General features: G+C 59.1%; 7 protein-coding genes across 7 annotated transcripts; 3 read left to right on the top strand and 4 right to left on the bottom strand.

Annotated features, from left to right (window-relative positions):
- Nucleotides 1-80: 80 nt before the first annotated feature.
- COLE_07265 (uncharacterized protein) lies at nucleotides 81-2,829 on the bottom strand (the record flags this gene model as incomplete). Its single annotated transcript, XM_018421984.2, has 8 exons — nucleotides 81-417; nucleotides 458-524; nucleotides 570-964; nucleotides 1,018-1,230; nucleotides 1,268-1,554; nucleotides 1,594-1,710; nucleotides 1,756-2,037; nucleotides 2,653-2,829. The coding sequence occupies 8 exons, from the start codon at nucleotides 2,827-2,829 to the stop codon at nucleotides 81-83; spliced, it is 1,875 nt and encodes a 624-aa protein (XP_018282282.1).
- A 432-nt stretch (nucleotides 2,830-3,261) lies between these two features.
- Nucleotides 3,262-5,091, top strand: COLE_07266 (uncharacterized protein; the record flags this gene model as incomplete). Its single annotated transcript, XM_018421983.2, has 2 exons — nucleotides 3,262-3,432; nucleotides 3,469-5,091. The coding sequence occupies 2 exons, from the start codon at nucleotides 3,262-3,264 to the stop codon at nucleotides 5,089-5,091; spliced, it is 1,794 nt and encodes a 597-aa protein (XP_018282281.1).
- A 510-nt stretch (nucleotides 5,092-5,601) lies between these two features.
- On the bottom strand, nucleotides 5,602-7,882 carry COLE_07267 (uncharacterized protein; the record flags this gene model as incomplete). Its single annotated transcript, XM_018425907.2, has 6 exons — nucleotides 5,602-6,455; nucleotides 6,491-6,848; nucleotides 6,883-7,013; nucleotides 7,049-7,477; nucleotides 7,512-7,711; nucleotides 7,752-7,882. 6 exons carry the CDS (start codon nucleotides 7,880-7,882, stop codon nucleotides 5,602-5,604), a joined length of 2,103 nt encoding a protein of 700 aa, XP_018282280.1.
- Nucleotides 7,883-8,395: 513 nt separating this feature from the next.
- On the top strand, nucleotides 8,396-9,998 carry COLE_07268 (uncharacterized protein; the record flags this gene model as incomplete). The annotated part of the gene is made up of 2 exons (XM_018421982.2): nucleotides 8,396-8,979; nucleotides 9,014-9,998. 2 exons carry the CDS (start codon nucleotides 8,396-8,398, stop codon nucleotides 9,996-9,998), a joined length of 1,569 nt encoding a protein of 522 aa, XP_018282279.1.
- Nucleotides 9,999-10,852: 854 nt separating this feature from the next.
- Nucleotides 10,853-12,080, bottom strand: COLE_07269 (uncharacterized protein; the record flags this gene model as incomplete). Its single annotated transcript, XM_018421981.2, has 4 exons — nucleotides 10,853-11,117; nucleotides 11,190-11,475; nucleotides 11,635-11,865; nucleotides 12,023-12,080. 4 exons carry the CDS (start codon nucleotides 12,078-12,080, stop codon nucleotides 10,853-10,855), a joined length of 840 nt encoding a protein of 279 aa, XP_018282278.1.
- A 476-nt stretch (nucleotides 12,081-12,556) lies between these two features.
- On the bottom strand, nucleotides 12,557-15,941 carry COLE_07270 (uncharacterized protein; the record flags this gene model as incomplete). The annotated part of the gene is made up of 6 exons (XM_018421980.2): nucleotides 12,557-13,431; nucleotides 13,468-14,067; nucleotides 14,099-14,373; nucleotides 14,409-14,686; nucleotides 14,729-15,734; nucleotides 15,769-15,941. The coding sequence occupies 6 exons, from the start codon at nucleotides 15,939-15,941 to the stop codon at nucleotides 12,557-12,559; spliced, it is 3,207 nt and encodes a 1,068-aa protein (XP_018282277.1).
- Nucleotides 15,942-16,577: 636 nt separating this feature from the next.
- COLE_07271 (uncharacterized protein) lies at nucleotides 16,578-18,499 on the top strand (the record flags this gene model as incomplete). The annotated part of the gene is made up of 5 exons (XM_018421979.2): nucleotides 16,578-17,076; nucleotides 17,111-17,205; nucleotides 17,242-17,297; nucleotides 17,334-17,568; nucleotides 17,603-18,499. The coding sequence occupies 5 exons, from the start codon at nucleotides 16,578-16,580 to the stop codon at nucleotides 18,497-18,499; spliced, it is 1,782 nt and encodes a 593-aa protein (XP_018282276.1).
- Between the last annotated feature and the right edge of the window lie 800 nt (nucleotides 18,500-19,299).

Here is a 19,299-nt window from a genome sequence, read left to right on the forward strand (position 1 = left end):
CCGAGCTAGGCAATGTCTGTAAGGTCGATACGGTGATATGGGATGCTTGTACTGAGGCGACCGCTAATCGCTCGAGGTGTCTAGTTGAAGGCATCAGGCGGAATGTTACCACGGATCTCCTCGAAGTTGGCTACAGCGCGATCGACGTCCCAACCGTTCTCCTCGAGACAGAGCCTTGAGTAGCTCAAGTTCATCCCAGTGCGCTGACGCACTGCTTCAATGAGGGGCGCCCGCTGCGCCTCGTCGCCAGCCACCATGGGAGGGAAAGCTCCGGAAGCAGAAGGGACTGAAGGAGGCACAATAGCGACATCGCCACTAGCCAGACTCGACTTTTCGTCCCACGACCGGGTGCCGAGATACGAGTGCACGACCATCATATCCGACAGAATCACACACGGCCAGTTGTGGGCGGCAGCACTGATGTCAGCTGGTGTTCCACAGACGATACGACACTTACGGTGAGTCAGGGGAAGGCGCGCCCAGAATAAAGGTACGCGTAAAGGAGCGCCAGGTCGACGATGGGACTAAACGTCAGTCTGGAAACGGCGTCAGTCGACTCAGCTACTCACGCTCTTTGAACTCGCCCTGGATAATAGCAGAAATGCGATCCTGGTTGTCGTCAAAGTACCAGGCGTCGATGCACCACTTGGACGCGTCGGTAAGAGGATGCTCAGTGCGGGGAACACGCGTGTTCCACCAGCGGAGGAGCTCGTCCTTATCCATGGGCGACTTGAGAGTGGCCGTCCTCTGTTCAATTGTGGTGCATGAACGGAAGAAATTGCGGCCCGGCAGCGATGTCCATGGCTCGAACGAAACGGGAGCCGGACGCATGTTGCGCGTGGCCGTGACCTCGGCCGCCTGCCACGAGCGCGAGGGAAGGGTGTTGGGTGAAATGGAAATCGTAGCGTCCTCGCGGTACCCGTAGAACAACTCAGCACGGTTGGCGTCGAACAGAGTGTAAAATCTGCGATTAGCCCGCACTGCAGGAGGAAGGGAGGAAGGGCGTGTGTGACTTACTTCTGGCAGAAAGCCATCACGACTGCGTGCACGGCCTCGTTCTCTTCAAAGCTAGGCTTCACGTCGAAGGGGAACGTGAATGGACGAGCTGCGAAAGGCTTGCGGTCCTCGGCTGTTCGCCAGACTATAGGCTTGCGCTCGAGCGGGAAGACGATGCGGTTGAGCGGTACGCCGTCAAGAACGAGGAGGCCCGGGAAGCGACGAAGAACATCACTGGCTGTCAGCGGATGGAACTGGAGGAACAGCTCACTGTTGATACTTCTCCATACCGCCTGGCTGGGCGATGAGCTCGGTGCGGAATCTAACATCGACGAGCTTGAGCTCGACCAAGTTCTTCAGGCTACCGGCTCCAAAGCTCGCCTTGCCCTTCGCCTCTCCGACGGACTGCAGATGTTTGAGCTCATCGGCCTTGTGAATGGGATTGCCGCTGAGATCCAGAGCACGGATGTAAGGAAGGATACCAGGCAACTTGGAGAGTTGGGCAAGGTTGCTGAGGTTATTGTTGGCGAGTGCCAGGGTGTGAATCCTCTGGTGAGGCTAGAGGTTAGTTAGCTGTTCGTCTAGAGTAAAGCGTACCGTTTCGAGGTTGTTTGCGATGAGCTTCCAGAAAACTGCGCCGGCGTTAAGAGGCGCATCCTTGTGGCCCGGAGGCAAGAGCCCCTTCTCGATAAGCCAGGGATCTCCTGGGAGGTTCTGACTGTCAACTGATTCTGGAAGGAGAGCGGTGGTGAAACTTACGGACATGTCCACGACGCCAGGAGCTATGAGCTTCGACTGAAGCCAGGCTTTGAGCTCATCCCCTTTGAGAAGGTCACCAAGTTTCGTATGCTGCTCCTGCATGAGGCGATCCGACCTGCGGTTGTCGCGCAGCATGTCATCGCGTGTGTCGCGTTTGCCTTTCGGCTTGCCTTTGTTGGCCGAGCTAGAAGAGGCATTGGGGTTGATGCCGGTTATGCGGCTTGACAACGACTTCGTCGAGGTTGGCTTGGTGTAAGGAGTTTCCTTGGAGCGGCGTCCAGCCTGAATAAGGGCGAGTCGAGAGGGGTGTACAAACGATGGCCGTGGGGTTGACGATGGCGTGCGCGTGGAGGACGGGGTTGAGGGAGAAGGGGAAGGGGTGGAGGCGGAGAAGCCGTAATAGGGATCCATGCCGTAGGCGGGTTTACAGAGATGATTGCGCGGTCAGCAGTGGTTCACACAGAAGGAAGCGCAGTTGGACAGCAACGTGACGAGCGATGTTCCAAGTCGGAACAGGACGTGAGCTGTCACGGGTGTGTTGTAGACGCGGGAAGAGAGGACCTCGAGGAGTACAAGATGGCGATGTGAGGCTGTCGATGCGGAGTGAGGAGGAGTAAGGAATAGCAAGATGAAGAGCGACGGAGGAGCGCATCGAACTCCAGTTGGTGTGGAAGCAATCGTTCCTTCCCCCTACGCCGCCCCAGTCATCGTCCATCGTCATCCTCCCCCTCCTCATCTCTCACACAGCCATTCTGGTCTTGTACTCATTCCTCTCAACGTCAATGTTGACATTGTCCTGTCATCGCCCACCCAACACTCCGCACGGCACTTGTCCTGCAGTCCGTGCCAGGACCACAAACATAGCCGTCCATCCAGTGGAGAGGTTCATCGACTTACTTGGTCAAGAGGTCCCCCCGATCGAGCTGCGTTGCGTCTGTGGCCACCACGCGCGCGCGCTCCATCCACATCTACCTCCATGCCCTCTGGCCGTCCCCCAGTAATACCGCGAAGAGCACTACGCAGGTGCCTCGACGCACCGCGCACGCCGCCACTGCCCGACGGAGAGTTGTCCATTTGGAATGGCGCGGATCAGTTGTAAAGTAAAGTGGAGGTCGGAGCGCGCGGACCGACGGATGCGTGTATTACTTCGCTCCTGCAGGCGGGCGCGTTGATGAGCCGCAAAGGTGGATATGGAGGGACTGTTGGCGAGCAAGGAGAGGAAAAAAGAGGCGAGAGGAGTCGAGTTGAGTAGAGAGCGAAAGAAGAGGGTGTTGTGCTCGCTCTCCATTGATGGCCTGGGAGATGCAGGCAGTTGAATGAGACATTGGGTGGCAAACAAGTCAACGGGAGTAAATCTGCATGGTGTTACATAATTTCACGTGAATTCCTACCAATCAAATCCCTCCACTCCAGAGATTGCCACTCAATCTCGACCCGGACATGGTGACTGCGTTCAAGTCACCATTCTCTCCCTCTCTCCCTTCAATCCACATCAATCCCAAAACAATGCCTGCCCCAACAGTTGCAAACGGGGTAGCACCAAACGGCCACGGGCGCACAGGCGGTGTCAAGAGCTCGGCTGCAAAGTCGCGCGGCGCTCTCAAGCGTCTCAAGGCCAAACAGAAGCGCGCCGCGTCCGAGACGCCCAGCGAGACGCCATCAGCCAGCGATGCTGAGGTGGGCCTTTGTGAAGAATACACGCTGATCGCTCAGTCCTCGTCCACACCAGTGACTCCCTCGTCAACATTCACCGTGGAAGCATTCCTCGATGCGACGCCTGAGGCGGACCCAAACTATTCTCAGTTCGCAACCGTGTTCAAACACTTCACCGAGGGCGAGGACGGGATGCCCGTGGATGCAGGGCCACAAAAAGGCGAGGTGTATTGGTCGGATGAAGAGGAGGATGATGAGGAGGCCGTCGCGCGCGCCAAGGACCGCGCAATGAAGGACGCGGGTATGACGCGGCGAGAGCGGCGAAATGCATCCAAGCTCTCGGTCGCTGAGCTCAAGCAGCTCGTCGACCGACCGGAGGTCGTGGAGTGGTTCGACCGCGACGCACGTGACCCACGTCTCCTCGTCACGCTCAAAAGCTACCGCAACAGCGTGCCAGTCCCGAGCCACTGGAACGCCAAGCGCGACTACCTGGCCGGACGGCGCGGGATGGAGAAGGTACCCTTCACCCTCCCGCCGTGGATTGCCGATACGGGTATTGGTGAGCAGCGCGACGCCGTCAAAGCCAAGGAAAGCGCGCAGAGCCTGTCGCAAAAGACGCGCGAGCGCGTCCAGCCCAAGATGGGCAAGATCGACATAGACTATCAGAAACTGCACGACGCCTTCTTCAAGTACCAGGGCAAGCCGGCCATGTCCAAGTTCGGCGAGGCGTACTACGAGGGCAAGGAGATGACGTCCGACCTGCGAACTAAGAAGCCTGGCGACCTGAGCGACGAGTTGATCGAAGCGCTGAGCATCCCGCCAAACGCGCCTCCACCCTGGCTAATTGCCATGCAGCGTTTTGGTCCCCCGCCCTCCTACCCAAACTTGCGCATCCGTGGTCTCAATGCGCCGATTCCCGCCGGTGCGCAGTGGGGCTTCCACCCCGGAGGATGGGGCAAACCGCCGATGGACGAGTACAACCGCCCATTGTACGGCGACGTCTTCGGCGTCGTGCAAGGCGCCGAGATTGAGCAGCAGAATGCGGTGAACCGCGAGCGGTGGGGTGAGATTGAGCACGTCGAGGCCGAAGAGAGTGACGAGGAGGAGGAGGAAGAAGAGGAGGAAGAGGAGAGCGAGGCGGAGGACGACGAAGATGGCGAGCCTGCCGGCGGACTCGAGACGCCCTCCGGCCTTGCGACGCCGAGCGGTTACAACTCTGTAACGTCGACCGTCCCCGGCGGTCTTGAGACGCCTGATTTCGTTGACTTGCGCAAGCGGCGCGAGCCCCCCAAGCCCTCTGGAGAAGCGTCGGCGACAGCGTCGAGCTCGGGCCCACGCGAGCTGTACACAGTCATTCCCGAACGCGAGGCCGCAGTGCGTGGCTTCATGGGCTCGAGCACGGCGTACGACCTCGCGGCGGCGGCGCCGGTCTTGGGCGAAGACCGCGGGACGAAGCGCAAGAGCGGGGACGTGGATGTGTCGATCGACGGCGACGAGGATCTAACCCCCACCCAGCTCAAGGCCAAGTATGATGCCGCGCGCGCCGAAACTTCGCGTGTGCATGTGCCGGGCTCGCATATCGACAGGTCAGAGTTTGACGACATTGTGTCTAGCGAGACCAAGAAGCGTGCGCGCAAGGAAGAGAAGCGCGGCAAGGAGAAGGCCGAGAAGTTCAAGTTCTAGGCGAGGATATAGGGCGTAGTGTATGCATGCCGCCAGTGCGTGAGCCGTCTCCGATGCTTGTTAGTCTGCTAGCGGAGTGCAGGGAAGAATCAATGTAAGGTCGTGCACCAAGATGACTGACAGAACCGTGTGATTGCCGTAGTGCTCCAGGCGAGGATGCCCTTGAAACTCGACGCTGGGCGGGGTAGATGCCGCTGTGCATAACCGCTGGCATCTGGCTGGCAACATCTTCGTGGTAATTGCCACATCCTTGAAACTAGCTGACATGCAAGCACCTCACACATAGCGTCTACTGATAAATTAGCTTCTTTCCACCTGTTTCACACCCTTCTGTTCATAATCGACTACTGTCACCATCACATCGGGATGATAGAAGCCTTCGCGAAGCCTGTTGCGGGGTCAGCTAGGAGTTGAATGAGATCGTGGGGAAGCGGTCAGCCTAGATTTGAGCAGGAGCGGTGATGGAAGCATATCGAGCCTTGATAGGTTCGTCGGCCCATGCTCTCCGCTTCAGACCCCCTCGAACCCCGCCGCAACCGGACGCCCCGTCCGCGCATCCCGCAGCGCGAGGAACGTATAACTCCAGAGCTGCACCGCGTCGCCTTCGCTCCCGTCCGTCGATATGGCCCCGAGGTCGCCGATCGCGAAGCGATCTCCTTGGAGGACAGGCGACCACACCTCGGTCCAGAGCACGGACTCGGCGCCTGCGATGGCGTCCCACAGCCGCATCTGCGCCTGCCGCAGCGCGGGCGCGAGGGCACACCAGGGGGGTTTGGTCGTCTCGCAGATACGGAGCTGCCGCTCAATCCCCGCCGCCATCCAAGCTTGTTGCCAGCTCCACACCACGGCGCCGTGATATGCCGTGTTGGCGAAGGTGGTGGGGGCCGCGTTGGGGTCGTACGCGGCGTTGGCGACGACCATGCCCACGTTCGTGAGGAGGCCGCGCGGGTAAGGCTGGAGTGCTTCGATCGTCGCTCGAATGATGCCCTCGGGTACGGAGGGGGAGTAGAGGAGAGCAAATGCCAGATCTGAGTGCTGCACCATCACGGGCGGGGCAGAGTCGGAGAGCGCGAGAGCGTAGAGAGGCGAGCCGGCACCCACGACGTGCGGCGGGTCATTCCATCCGCTCGAAGTCGAGCCGTTGAGGCTGCCTGCACCGGAGAGGAGGCCCGTAGTGAGATTAGCGGCCCGGACATAGGTGTGCACACGTGACTCGGCATCAGCAGACGAGATGGGGAGGGCGAAGAGCTTGCATGCTTCGGTCTCCCAGATGTCGGCCCAGGCTCGTGCATCATATCCTGCAGCAGGGAGGAGGGTGCCCGCCAAATCAGATATTGCACGCAGCGCCGCGGGCACCATGGCACCTTTCGTTAGCTTTCTGGGGCACATGCACACCAACAGTTCACGTCAAAAGAGTAATGACCCCACCCGTTGCCAGCCGCCGAGTCGCGCCAATTACCGAACGGCCACGCCTTGAGGTCGATCAAGTGTTCCTTTACTGCTGACTCGGCGAAGGGACGCGCAAGACGCAGCACACGGTCAGCGTTGCGCGCGACCAGCTCTCCAAATGTGCCCGGGACGAGTGTAGAGTTGCGGGCCATGAGGTCCTTGGCTCGGACAGGGTATCGCTCGGCATACGCCGCAAGGGCTGGAAGGAGGAGAAAGTCTGTGTCGACCATCTTGTAGTCGTACACTGGTGCGGAGCCTCGCTCTGGCCGTCCTTCCCGTGTGTTGAGGATGCTCGCGTAGTCTCCAATCTAGCATGAGCTGCTGCACAGCGACAAGGCTCACCGTCTCCTCGTGACACAGCTCGCCGTCGGGGCCCGTACGCTGTATCACGCCCGCCAAGATGCCCTCGCACGCCTGTGGCGAGAGTACAGGGAGGAGAACCTGCATCGCGAGTAGTGTGTCGCGACCGAAGTCTGGATCAGCATAGCCCGGCCGACGGATCACTCACAAGTCAAGAAGCGCCAGCCGCCGGCCAGAAACTGCGACTCGTACGCAAGGAATGCGAGCTGATCCACGATCTGTGGCGCGGCGCGGATGGCGGAAATGATATCTGGGTCGCCGTCAGAGGAGAAAAGGTCATCCATCCCGAGCCCGCGGAGGGAGGAGGACATATTGAACGTGCTCTCAAACTTGACCGTAGCGTTCCTGCCGGGATCGATGCGCGAGATGTTGACGCTCGGGAATCCGGTGGGCTCGTCGGATGGCTGGACAGCCAGATCGGTGTTGTTACCTGCAAACAGGCCGAGATACTGCACTGTCCCATCCAACCATGTGCGGGTGAGCCACACGCTGTCGGGGGAGTATCCGCCCAGGCGGGTCACAAGATTGGTGCTTTTGCCGTCCTCGACGACCTCGCGGATCGTGCGCACCGAACCGACTGTGATCAGGTGAGAAAGCGGCGGTGACCTCACGGATGGTCTGTCCCAATCGTGCGTCCCCATCGAAGTTCAGCGTTCCTGCTAACCCGCGCTGCCCGTCGTCGTGTAATATGCTAGATGCATTGTGAAGAGTGACGCCCAAAACGTCCGAAAGCGGGTGAAAGAATGCCAGAACGCCAGTGTTGCCTTCTGGAAAGGCATTAATAAAGCGGACAGGGTTAGGAGATGCCGTACTGTCATTAGTAACGCGATGGGTAGAGAATGTTGACGCACTCGCTGATGACGATCTGAGCGGCCGTTACATCGTCGCGGAAGATCCAGTTTGCGTGTCCCGCGAACTTGAGGGGCCCAGTGTTAAGCGCGGGTGTGTTCGAAGATGCATTGGTCTGCATGTTTTGAGTCATCGTGAGCGCTGATATCGCGTTAGGTGGGTGGGCACCCGTGAGGGCTGCCAATGTCGCTCGATTCCCCCCCCCCCCGGGATGCAATATGCGAGAACGGCGAGGGCTACTGCGGCGATGGGAAGAGGAGTAAGGAGGCCGCGATATTGCGAATCGCTCACGAATGTTCAGTTTGGTCAGTAGTGATAGACGTTGAACTCTTGACTATAATAGCAGTCATGTTGACAGACGGGTATCGCTTAACGGTCGAGAGAGGATGCAGCAAGATGCAACATGGTCAGCGACGTCACCACCCAACGCCAAAATAGTCATCCCTGAGCTCATAATGTCTGTTATTAGTTGCTAGCCAATAGCGGAGTCAATTCTTTCGGCCGTACACAGTCCGTGCGCCTGGCTGGGCGTTGGGCTTGGGTGGCGGGTCGCACACGCTCTGTCAACGCGGGCGACGTCGACATCCATCTCTTCTACTCCGATCACTACTCGTAACTTGAACTCCATCACCCCGCTCCGTCTCTCATGGCAATACAATCTCCACGATCATCAAGGGGGCGCTCCAGTCGCCCCTCGTCTACCGTCGTCTCCATCCCTCCTCCATTCTCCCCATTCACCACCTTCTCTGGCGCCTCCACCCTCACCGACATGTACGAGGCGCCGCGCAGCCCCAGCCCCGCCCGCTCCGTCCACTCCCTTATGCCCATCGGCGTGCATCCCTGCGAGGTCGAGCCCTCCTCTTCCGGCGTGCTTCCCCGGTACTACGCGATGTCGCGCTCACCCTCCACCTCGGAGCCGGCACCAGTCATGGCCGAGGACGCGGGAGAGTCCGTACCCCTCCTTTCTCGCAATGGGCCGGACTCGGGCAAATGGTATCGGGGCCCGCTGTTCATGACTGGAGTCAAGCTTAGCGTTCTCTTCGCTGTGTTCTCCGCCCTTGTGCTGGGCACGTTTTGGTTCGGCATGCCCAAGGTCGAGCCAGAAGACCGACCAGCACTCAAGCTTCCACGCTCCTTTGCCGATCTGCAGGGTCTCAACGCGCTGCTTAAGAAGTACAAGGACCTATACCCATGGCGAATCATGCTCTGCGGCGTCGTAGCGTATCTCTAGTACGTTGATCAAGTCGCATACCGCTCACCCCAGTGTTCAAGCATTCACACTGCCTGGCTCCATGTACATTTCGATCCTCTTTGGCGCGGCGTACGGCATTCTTCCTGGTCTCCTCCTCTCCTGCCTCTGCGACTCGTCGGGCTCCATCCTCTGCTACACTCTCTCATCATTCCTTGCACCGCCGCTCCTCGAGCTCCCCTATTACCGGCGCATGCTGGAGAAGTGGCGCAAGAAGATTATGGGCGACCCGGAAAAAGGCACCGAGGCTGGCAAAGACAGTGTCTTTGCGTTTCTCCTTGTCCTCCGCATCTTGCCCCTCCCACCGCACTGGGTCGCCAACTTTGTCGCCCCGCACCTGGGCATAGGAATGGGCACGTTCTGGCTTACGTGTTTCCTTGGTATCTGCCCCGTCTCTGTCATCCACGTCATGATCGGGAGCAGTCTGGACCAGATGACGAGTGCTGAGGACTTCAAGATCCTTTCGCCGCGCAACATCATTGGCATGGCGGCAGTCATTGTCGCCGTGCTCATCCCCGTGGGCTTGAAGCGCGTATTCAGAACCGACTTTGGTGATTTGTCGGACCAGCCCGAGGCAGCCGCCCTCGACACGGCCGACGCCCAGGCCGTCGAGTTTGACGAACACGGCCTGCCCAAGCGGACGGCGACAGACGCGGGTGTCACTCTCGCTGGCCCATCGCAGGGCGAGCCAGAGCGCGAGGACAGCGTCGCCAGCGGACGACGCAGCATCCTCCCGCCCATGCCTGGAACACGGGGCAAGGGCAAGGGCGAAGGCACAGGCAAGGGCAAGGGGCGCGCAATCCTCATCGATGTCGTCGACGACGATCCGGGAGGCAGCGCGTACGAGCTCGGCATCCCGGATTCTACGCCTGCGCCTGCGCCCGCGAAGAAGGGCTTCTTCAAGCCTCTGCGCGGGGCGCAGGGGTATGGCACCATCAACATCGATCCCGCAGAACCCCGCCGCGAAGCAAGTACCTCGTGGTGGCGTCTTCGTGGCTAGTGTATCCTAGATGTATTAACATGTAATGCTCTACTTGAAGTACATGAGGGAATGATGAGGGATCGTCTGCACGCTCGAACTCTCCAACACCTACCACCGTATACAGGATTGGCAGGCGCTCACAAACTAACAGAATCGACACGGGTTGTGGCCCGAGGGGCCGCCCGTCTCCATTCTGTTATCGGTAAGCGCCCAGCGCTCCGGATCAAGTGGTTGGCAGCGGAGGTCGATCTTGCATACGACTCAACGCCAGGCGGCCCAGAAGATGGAGATCAGAAGGGCAGGGATTCTGGTGTCAAAGGAAGTTGGATGGGTCGAGGGAGGGCGATGGTGATCAAAGTGGGATGGTACATGGCAATGGTACGGCTGCTGGGTACGGTACTGGGATGGAGATAGAGATGATGATCAAGCGCTCGCGGCGACCCGACGGATCCTCAGAAACTGCTCGTGTGTCCGCATCCTGGTTCGGAGGAAAGAAGACTAATGTTTGGATGTTCGTCACAGGAATTGTCAGGTGAAGAAACACGAGACATTGCTCGAGCCTTTATATCCTCGTGCCAGCGCTTAGCCCGCCATCCGTGGGAAAGTGGTGAGTCGACGAGGATGCCGTGATGGTTGACGCAGGCACGGGTGGCCGTCACGTGAATGGTCGCGGCAGCCGTGACAGTGGCCTGGCTAGGTCTTTGCCGGAGGCGCAGTTGACTTGTGCCACGCAGTAGTGTCACGAAAGATGTAAAGATCTAGTGCAGTCCTCGATCCAGCATGTTCAACATCCTGCATTCATATCTTCAGACCAAGCCCAGTCGACCTCTCAGAAAGTAACGACTGCCGCCGCATCTCGCGCTGCGCTCCCCTCAAAGCTTCCCCTTGTACAGCTCCTTGACGCTCTCGGGGTCGAGCACGCTCTCGGGGTACGGCAGGCTGGTGCCGCGGATGTGCATCTGACCGCCGTCGATAACCATGGTCGAGCCAGTGACCCAGGCGGCGGCGGGCGAGAAGAGCCAGAGGGCATAGTACGCGATGTCGGTCGTGTCACCCTGCTTGCCGAGAGGAATACCGCGCTCGATCTCACGGCCCTTCGTGCCCAGGCGCTTCATGCCCTCGGTGTTGGCGATGGGGCTGGCGTCAGTGGACTGGAGGCAGTGGGCGGATGGCGGTTGGCGGTCGCGGACGGCGCCCGCCTGGACTTACCCAGGTGCACAGACGTTGGAGCGCACGCCGCGCGGGCCCTCCTCGACGGCGATGACGTTGGAGAGCGCATCGATCGCCGCCTTGGCAGCGCTCACGTGCGCCTGGTACGGCGTGCCAGCGTAGTGGAGGGTGGCTGAGATGTGGAGGTAGGCGCCCTTGGTCTCGCGGACGGCGGGGAGCGTCGCCTTCAGCGTGTTGTAGGTGCCAATCGTGTCGATCTCGATGACGGTGCGGAACGCGTTCTCAGACATGCCAGAGATGGGCGCGAGGAAGTTGCCGGCGGCAGCTGGTTGTTAGTAGGTGTTGAGTAACATGCCGTAGCGTGACGTGGGAGGGGAGTAGTCTGACACAATGCCAGTTCGCCGACAGCACTTCCTGCCAGCTTTCCGCGCTGCCACTCATACTCCTCATCCCAACCTGCCTCCGTCACTCCCACGACACTCACCGCAAACAACAAAGTCGATACGGCCAAACTTGTCGAGACACGCCTTGACAGCCTTGGCGAGGTCCTCCTTGGAACGCACATCAGCAGGCGCCGCAAGACACTTGCTGCCAGTCGACTTCTCGAGCGCGGCCGCCGACTCCTGGAGCCCCTTGGCGTCGCGGCCGAGGATGCACGCGCTCGCACCGAAGCGCATCATTTCCTCGGCGATCGAGTATCCGATTCCGGAGCGGCCTGAAATTAGTGCTTGCCCGGCATGCGGGGAGGGGCGCCGCTAGTGACAGATATGCCCTCCGTGCTCGAGAGGGAAGCGTGGGCGCAGTGGGGAGGCGGAGGGCGAGCATCGGGCCATGTGGGCACATCTGTCGGTGGGCGCACCAGCATTACTTACCGCCGGTGATGAAGAGGACCTTGCCCTTGTAGATGCCTGGCTGGAAGATGGAGGCCATGTTGAGATAGAGTTGGGGGTTGAAAGTTAGGGAGAAAGAGTAAGCAAAGAGAGTGTGGGGTAGCAAGGAGACGAGAAGAGATGAAGCGAGATGAGATATACGTTGGTGGTGCCGGCTGCTTCTGCCATGGTGGCCGCGCAAGTGGGGAATGTCGGCTGGGCGCATACCCGAAACGGACACGGCCGCCAGTGACACATCCGGCCACCCCCGCGCGCCTCATGTCTTAAATCATCGCATTCATTCACGGCAATCACACTATGCATGCTCATCTTGTGAGCACCCTGTGCGGTGCGCAGTGGTGCGGAACTCTACAGACGTTGACAGTGCGCCGCCCTTTGCTCAGCTTGTGGCCGGGATAGAGGAGCTCAGATTTGCCGGAGATTGTTGGGCTCTTAAGATACTCGGCCCTCGGCCTCGGCCCTCGGCATTCATCCTTTCCGCACCATGCATGCAGGTCCTTCAGAAAACACCTCGGGCTACACTCGGCCACGCAGTGCACGCACCAGCTCCGACATGCCTGGGCTGTTCTCTTTCTCTCCTTTCTCCAATGAGGCACGCGACGAGCTACTGGTGATGCGCGACGACGCACTCGGCCTTCGGCCTTCACTGGCCACATCTGCCCCAGGTTCTCTTTCTGACCGAGGGTGAAGTTCACTCCTCAATCGACTGTACGTCGGCTCGCTAGAGACGGAGGCCGGGGCTCGGGCAGGTGAGGCCTCACGGGCCATAGAGCGACGGGGAGCTGGGGCGCGTGTGAGATTGGGCAAAGATGGGCGCCCTTTGGCCTTGCTCCGCTCACGTACGCGCTCGACATCTGGTAATCCTGGCGACCGTGAGCCATGCCGTCCCGGCTCGTCTCGCCCCGAGCGCCGACCGTAGAGTTGTGACTCGTCGTATGAAGACCCTTGGAGGCGCCGGCGAGCGCGGTACGGCTTTTTGGCCATCTTAGCACGATACGCAGACTTCCACACTGTCAGCGCATCGACCAAAAGCCGCCGGTCGTGCTCCTCTCCGACACGCTTGAGCTGGCGATGTCTATCCAGCGCCCGCTGCCAACGAGGGATGACAGCAGCCCGCACCCGTCGCTGGTCGAACTGCACCGCGACCAGATTGCGTGACTTGGCCGTCCACTTATCGAAAACTGAGAACATCAATGTGTCCTCGTGCCGAAGCTGCGCCTCCTCTTCGGCTGGCCGAAGCTCGCGCTCACGGCGCTTGTCGTACCACGCCCCGAAGGCCTCGAGAAGCAGTCTTTGGTTATGCTCGGCCTGTAAAATATCAGCGCGATGGCGCAAGTCCTGGGCCCGGTGCGTGCGGAAGGACCAGCGCGCCATGGATCGCCGAAGAGTTTCTGAAGTTAGCTTGACCGACCATAGTCATTGCTCACGCTCGCGCTTCACGTCAATGACACTCTCCATCAGAGCCTCAAGATCAGTCTGGCGTTTCCTTGCCGCCCTCCAGCGCTTGAACGTGCTCTTGAGGATGTTGATGTCCCGCTGGTCGGCTATCTCAAGCTCGCGCGCCTTGATCTCTACTACGCGCATGGTCCAGAGGTTCAAGGAGCGTTCGAGGACGGTCCTCTCCTGCTTGGCTTGGAATTGGGCAACCGTCGCGCGGTCCCCAATGCTCTGCACAGTGGCATTGTGCCAAGCTGTGAGAGCTCCCTTTAGGGTTCTCTTTCGCCGGCGGTCGTCCATCTCCATGACTCTGCGCTTTATGACGGCTTGGGATCGCTTCGCATTCCACTGTTTGAACACAGAGCGAAGCATAAAGAATGCGTGCGCTTTGTCCGCCGTCGCAACCTTCTCCGCAGATTGTACTGTCGCAGTCGTCCATTTAATCAGCGAGGCGGCCTTGGTACGTGCCTCAAACATGAGGTCGGCCTTAAGAGCAGCGTTGCGCCTTTGGCCGGTTACATCACGCCATCGGCTCAGTGCTGTGTGGAGGACACGGACGTTCGACGTTGTTGCGAACAGGGGCAGAAGTTCTACTGTCAGCTTCATCTCAAGCGGGCTCACCGTCAAGCTTGTGCACTTTGTGCAGCTTTGCTTTCCACGTATTGAGGGATGAACGAACGCGACGACTCTCAGTGACGCGCTGGAGTAGATTGCTGCGCTCCTCACGCACCCACGACGTCAACATCGAGCGCATCAACTCGTCATCACGGCGATCAGCGAACATTAGAGCCTTGCGGTTGCGCAAACGCGCTTTGCGGCATGACTTCTTCATCCGAGACATGGTCAGTTTGATGAGGCGGCTCTCATCCAAAGCTTGCGCTAGACGTTGACGTGTCCTGTCAAAGTCAGTAATGATGAGAATGATTCTCACGCTTTCTGCTGCCACTGCGACCATGCCCGTGCCAGGACGACACCGTTTCGGTGCGTGGTGATCTGGTCCTCTGCAGGACCTAAAACGGACTTCTTCCTCCACAACCGGAAAGAGTTGGCCAAAGTGGCAGTGCCGTGCTGGCGCTCCCAGTCCGTCACCCTGCGATCCAAGCTACGCAACTTGACAGTCTGCGTGTGCCATTTGCGCATAGTACGCGCCAGGGCCATCTGGACAGCGCGCCGGTCCGCAATGTGTTCCCGCGTCGCGTCACGCCATGTCTGAAGTTAGCGAGTAGAAAGAGCGACAATGATGTAACTCACATCGAACATTTGAGCGGCAAGGCGCGATTCACGAAGCTGGACAAATGTCCTTTCTCGCTCGCGAATGTCCTTCTCCCATCGCTTCGTGGTGCGCGTGACCAGGCGTGTTCGCCATGAGATCCATGAAACGTGCAACAACTTGCGCTCCTTCGACTGTGCCAGATAAGCACCCCTCGACTCAACGCGGCGCTCTTTAAGCCGGGCCAGCCATTGCGCAACCACCTGGCCCTGTAGGTGGGCGGCGTAGTGTGCGTCAGCAGTGCCGGGCTGTTCCAGTCGGACTTGTGTCGCGGCTTGCCACTTCTGCAGCGCCTTACGAAGATCGATGGTGGCGCGGACGCTGTCGATCTGCACATTAATGCGGAAAATGCGCTCGGCAGCTTTGAACCACCATTCGTAGCACCGCCCTAGCAGCGTGATGCGGTACCACGCGTCTGCTTGTGCCTCCATCTGCCGCACGACAGTGGGATCGATGTCCGGCACGTCGTAAATGATCTGCTTGTGGGGCATGAAGCGGTTGCGAGCGCGCGGCGTCAGCCCGCCCATTGGCGAGCGGGGTGTCATCTGCGATGTCTCGCTCTCACCGTATATTGGGGGCGGTGGAGTGCTTAGACCATTGGTGCGCTCATGATACGCGCTAAACTGCGCAGCGACCGGCGTAGACGTTCTCGGCGGTGGCATCACGTCGCTTCCCGCTTCAGAGGGCAAGAACCCGACAAGTGAGCGGTGCATCACCTTCCTTGGGCTCTCGCGACCCGTCGCAGCGACTTCGCTTCCCTGCTCCGACTCTGCGCCGAAGCCTTCGTCCAAGTCGGAGCTCGCGCTCGCGAGGAACGGGACACGAGCGCGCAGCGGATGCGGCTTCGGGCTTAAGGGAGGCGGGGCAAGGTCGATCCCGTTGTTGGCGCGCCACACATCCCATCGCTCGCCCCATGTTCGCGCTCGGATCATGCCCAGCTTAAGCAGGAACTGATAATACGACTTGTCGCTAGATGGGCGGATCCCGCTGTGGTCAGCTCCACACGAGGGGGTTTGCTCACTTGGATTCTAGGACGAGGGTGTAAGCATCATGGACTTGCGCGAACGACGTTGCGTCGCGGGCTCTCGAGACAATTTCGTCAACAATGTCCAGGTCGACACTATCGGACACGGAGACAGTCAGAGAGGTGGAGATCGTAGCGTCCTGGTGGTGTGCAGCATTTTGGGTGAACATGAACACCCTTGGGCTGTCCGCGTCGGCGGAGAGAAGTATTGGTGGTATGGTGTCGCCAAGTGGTGATGAGCAGCATAGCGACGAGCAGCGAGGTGTTTGGACGCGTCGGGGCCTCATCTCGACGACGTGTCGGTCACGTGTGAACCACGTTCATACCGCGTGTCCTTCACGTGAGTGTTGCCGCACTTCAGATCGGGATCGCCACCATGACGCCCTCGGCATCACCTCCAGACACGTCCACATCGACTCGTACTCCATCCCCATCGCATTGTCGCCGCTGTGTCTCTTCAATCTGTTTCGATTCCAGGCCCAACGCACACTTATCTCCGTTCGACTCTCACAATCATGGCCGAGGCCAACTTCTCCGCCGCTCTGGCGACCTGGAAGGGTACGCCTCCACCTTTCGGGAACCTACTAATGTGTCAATTCTTAGCTAACAGGCAGAGATCAACCTCTCCGAGCTCCAGAAGTCGCTCGACAAGACGGCACTCGAGGTCGTTGAGAACCAGAAGGAGAACATGGTTGGGCGCAAAAGGCTTGCCGAGCAGACCAGGGGTACGGTTGTCCCAATAGCCTGATCACGCTCACGCGTCAGAGTTCAAGAAGCAGCCAGACAACCAGGACAAGTTCGGCGCCATGAAGGTGCTCTTGAAAGCGTACCAAGGCGAGATTGACAGCCTAACAAGACGGTCCAAAACGAGCGAAACGTCGTTCCTCAATGTGTACAAGCTGCTCTCAGACGCACCCGACCCGTACCCGCTTCTGGACGCGGCCGTGGATCAGACCGTCAAGGTTGCCGAGGCGAGGATGCTTGAGGCCGAGCTCTCGCGATTGAGAGAGGAGAACTCGGAGCTCAAGAAGCAGGTTGCCAATGGCAGTAGCGCCGACGACAAGCGCAAGAAAGCGGAAGCGCGGGTAGAGCAGCTCGAGGCGAAGATGGACGACTTGATTCAGGAACGCGTGACTCAAAAGGAGAATGAGTTGAACGCGGAGTATGACGAGCGGATTCGCAACTACGAGGAGCGCGAAAAGGATCTCCAGCGCCAGGTAGAAACGCACAAGCGCCAGCTACGCGACCTCGCCATGTCCAACGAGAACACGACGGCCAAGTTGATGGACGCAAGTCAGAGGCAGGGTGAGGAGTTGTGAGAGGCTTGGCTGACTTGCAGAACAAGATGTTGCCGCCAAGCTCGCTGAGCTCGACCTTGTAGTTGCCGACCTGAACCGTGCCAACGAGCGCGTCGCGACGGTGGAGCGCCGTAATGTGAGTTGCGATGAGACCAACGGCTAACCCTCTCAGGAGCTGTTGCGCGCTGAGATCGAGACTGCTCGTAGCGGGTCACAGCAGGCTGACAGGTAAGCGCAGCCATCGAACTTTACTGACGTCGTTAGGGTCAAGGAGCAGGAAGATCACATTGCTGAGCTTGAGGCTGAGGCGTCGCGCCTCCTTCGCGCGCTTGACATGGTCAAAGACCAGAAGGCAGAGGTTGAGCGTGCAGAGAAGAAGCGCGCAGACGATGCCGCTCGCGAGATCGCCAACCAGGCGGCCGAGATCGAGAACCTGAGGACCAAGGCAAAGCAGTACTCTGACTACGATGAGATTAAGCGCGAGCTCGAAATCATGAAGGTGCTTGTCCGTTCTGTGCTCCAGCTGACATCAGTACGTTGAGTTCTCCAATGCCGATCTGGATAACGACGAGGACGTGCACATGCCGGACCCCAATGCGGACGTCGCGAACAAGCAACTCGGAAAATCGCTGGAGAACCTCCTGGTGTCGAAGAATCGTCGTCTTCTCGAGGATCTGACCAAGCTTCGCGTCGCGCACGAGGAGTTGGTTAGCCTGTACGCCAAGGCAGAGAACAGCTCGAGTCAAACCGAGGCAGAATTGGCGCGCCTGCGCTCGCTGAACCAAAAGCTCGAAAACGACCTCATGCAAATGAACAACGGCGAAGGCAAAGATCGGAGTGGGCCAGGCCTCGCCGGCCTTGACATTGGCGGGAAGGATGGAACATCAACACCATCAGGTGCAAACGACGCGTCAATTTTGCCGATCGTCACAAGTCAGCGCGACCGGTTCCGGCAACGCAATGCCGAGCTCGAGGAGGAGCTGCGCAAGCAGTTCGAGGCGATCTCAGATCTGCGTGTTGAGATCAAGGGCCTGCAGGCCGACAACCTCAAGCTTTACGAGAAGGTGCGGTACATGCAGAGCTATCGTGACAACACACCTGGGACCAGCACGCCCAGCGGGACGGCAGGAATGTTGAACGGCGCATTGAGAAGCCGCGAGGACGAAATTGGGCGATACAAGGACAAGTACGACGAGAGCCTAAATCCTTTCGAGGCGTTCAAGGGACGCGAGAGTCTGCGCGCGATTCAAGCACTGAACCCACTGGAGCGCGGTGTGTTTGCATTGACACGCGCAATCATCGGAAACAAGCGCGCTCGCTCATTGTTCATCATGTATGCCGCAAGCCTCCACGCACTTGTGGTCATTGTGCTGTGGAACACGATGCGCGCAAGCGACACGGCGCAGCCAGTGCGAGTGCAGCCCATGTAAACACCTCATGCAAATGATGTAATTCAAGGAGGCAGGGGGAAGACTGGAAAGTGGTGGGGCGAAGAAGGCGCGTAGATTTCGTCAACTCATGGTATCCCGATACTCAAGCTCGACCCTCCGGAAATTGCTCCAATCTGCGCCATGTAATAAAGGCAATGTACCAAGAACATCGCTCTCGATGTAGGGAAAGTGTAATGCGCCCGGCTGATGAGACCTTTGGTCAAGAGGGACTTCGCTTCGCTCCTACCTTATAGAAAGATGGGGCTAGAACGCGAAAGAAGATGGCTTTTCCAAGCACCGGGAAAGGAGAATACATGTGTAGTTTGCCAAGTGTAGTGCTGTGGTGCACGAGAGATTGGCATTCTGTAAAGCCGTCGACCTGTTGGTAATACATTGCGACACTAAGTGGCAGCACGCAACGGCATTCCTCGGCTAGAGCCCAACGTATCCTACTGTAATGTTCGCACTACATTCAGCAATGCGTCAATACGCCGGTGTGAGAAGGGACGACGTCGCTTGTCTAGGTCGGGAGCTTGTAAAATGCAGGCCTGGATCCTCACGGCTTTCTCCATTCTTTCATAAGTACGTCCTCCATCTTCCCAGGCTTCTTGTACTAAGCGATGTACGTTATATCTTGCGACCAACCACTTCCACTGCTAGGATTTACATCCGAGTCCATGTGACTGGTCTCCGAGGCATCTCGGAGTCGAAGCGAGGCAGGCGTCGCACTGGCCGCCAAGCCCGCCGCGAACCGTTGAGCCGCGGGAACCAGCGGTATCCGCCGAGCATATATTCATGGT

Source organism: Cutaneotrichosporon oleaginosum, assembly GCF_008065305.1.
Source record: "Cutaneotrichosporon oleaginosum strain ATCC 20508 chromosome Unknown ATCC20508_contig07, whole genome shotgun sequence".
NCBI lineage: Eukaryota > Fungi > Basidiomycota > Tremellomycetes > Trichosporonales > Trichosporonaceae > Cutaneotrichosporon > Cutaneotrichosporon oleaginosum.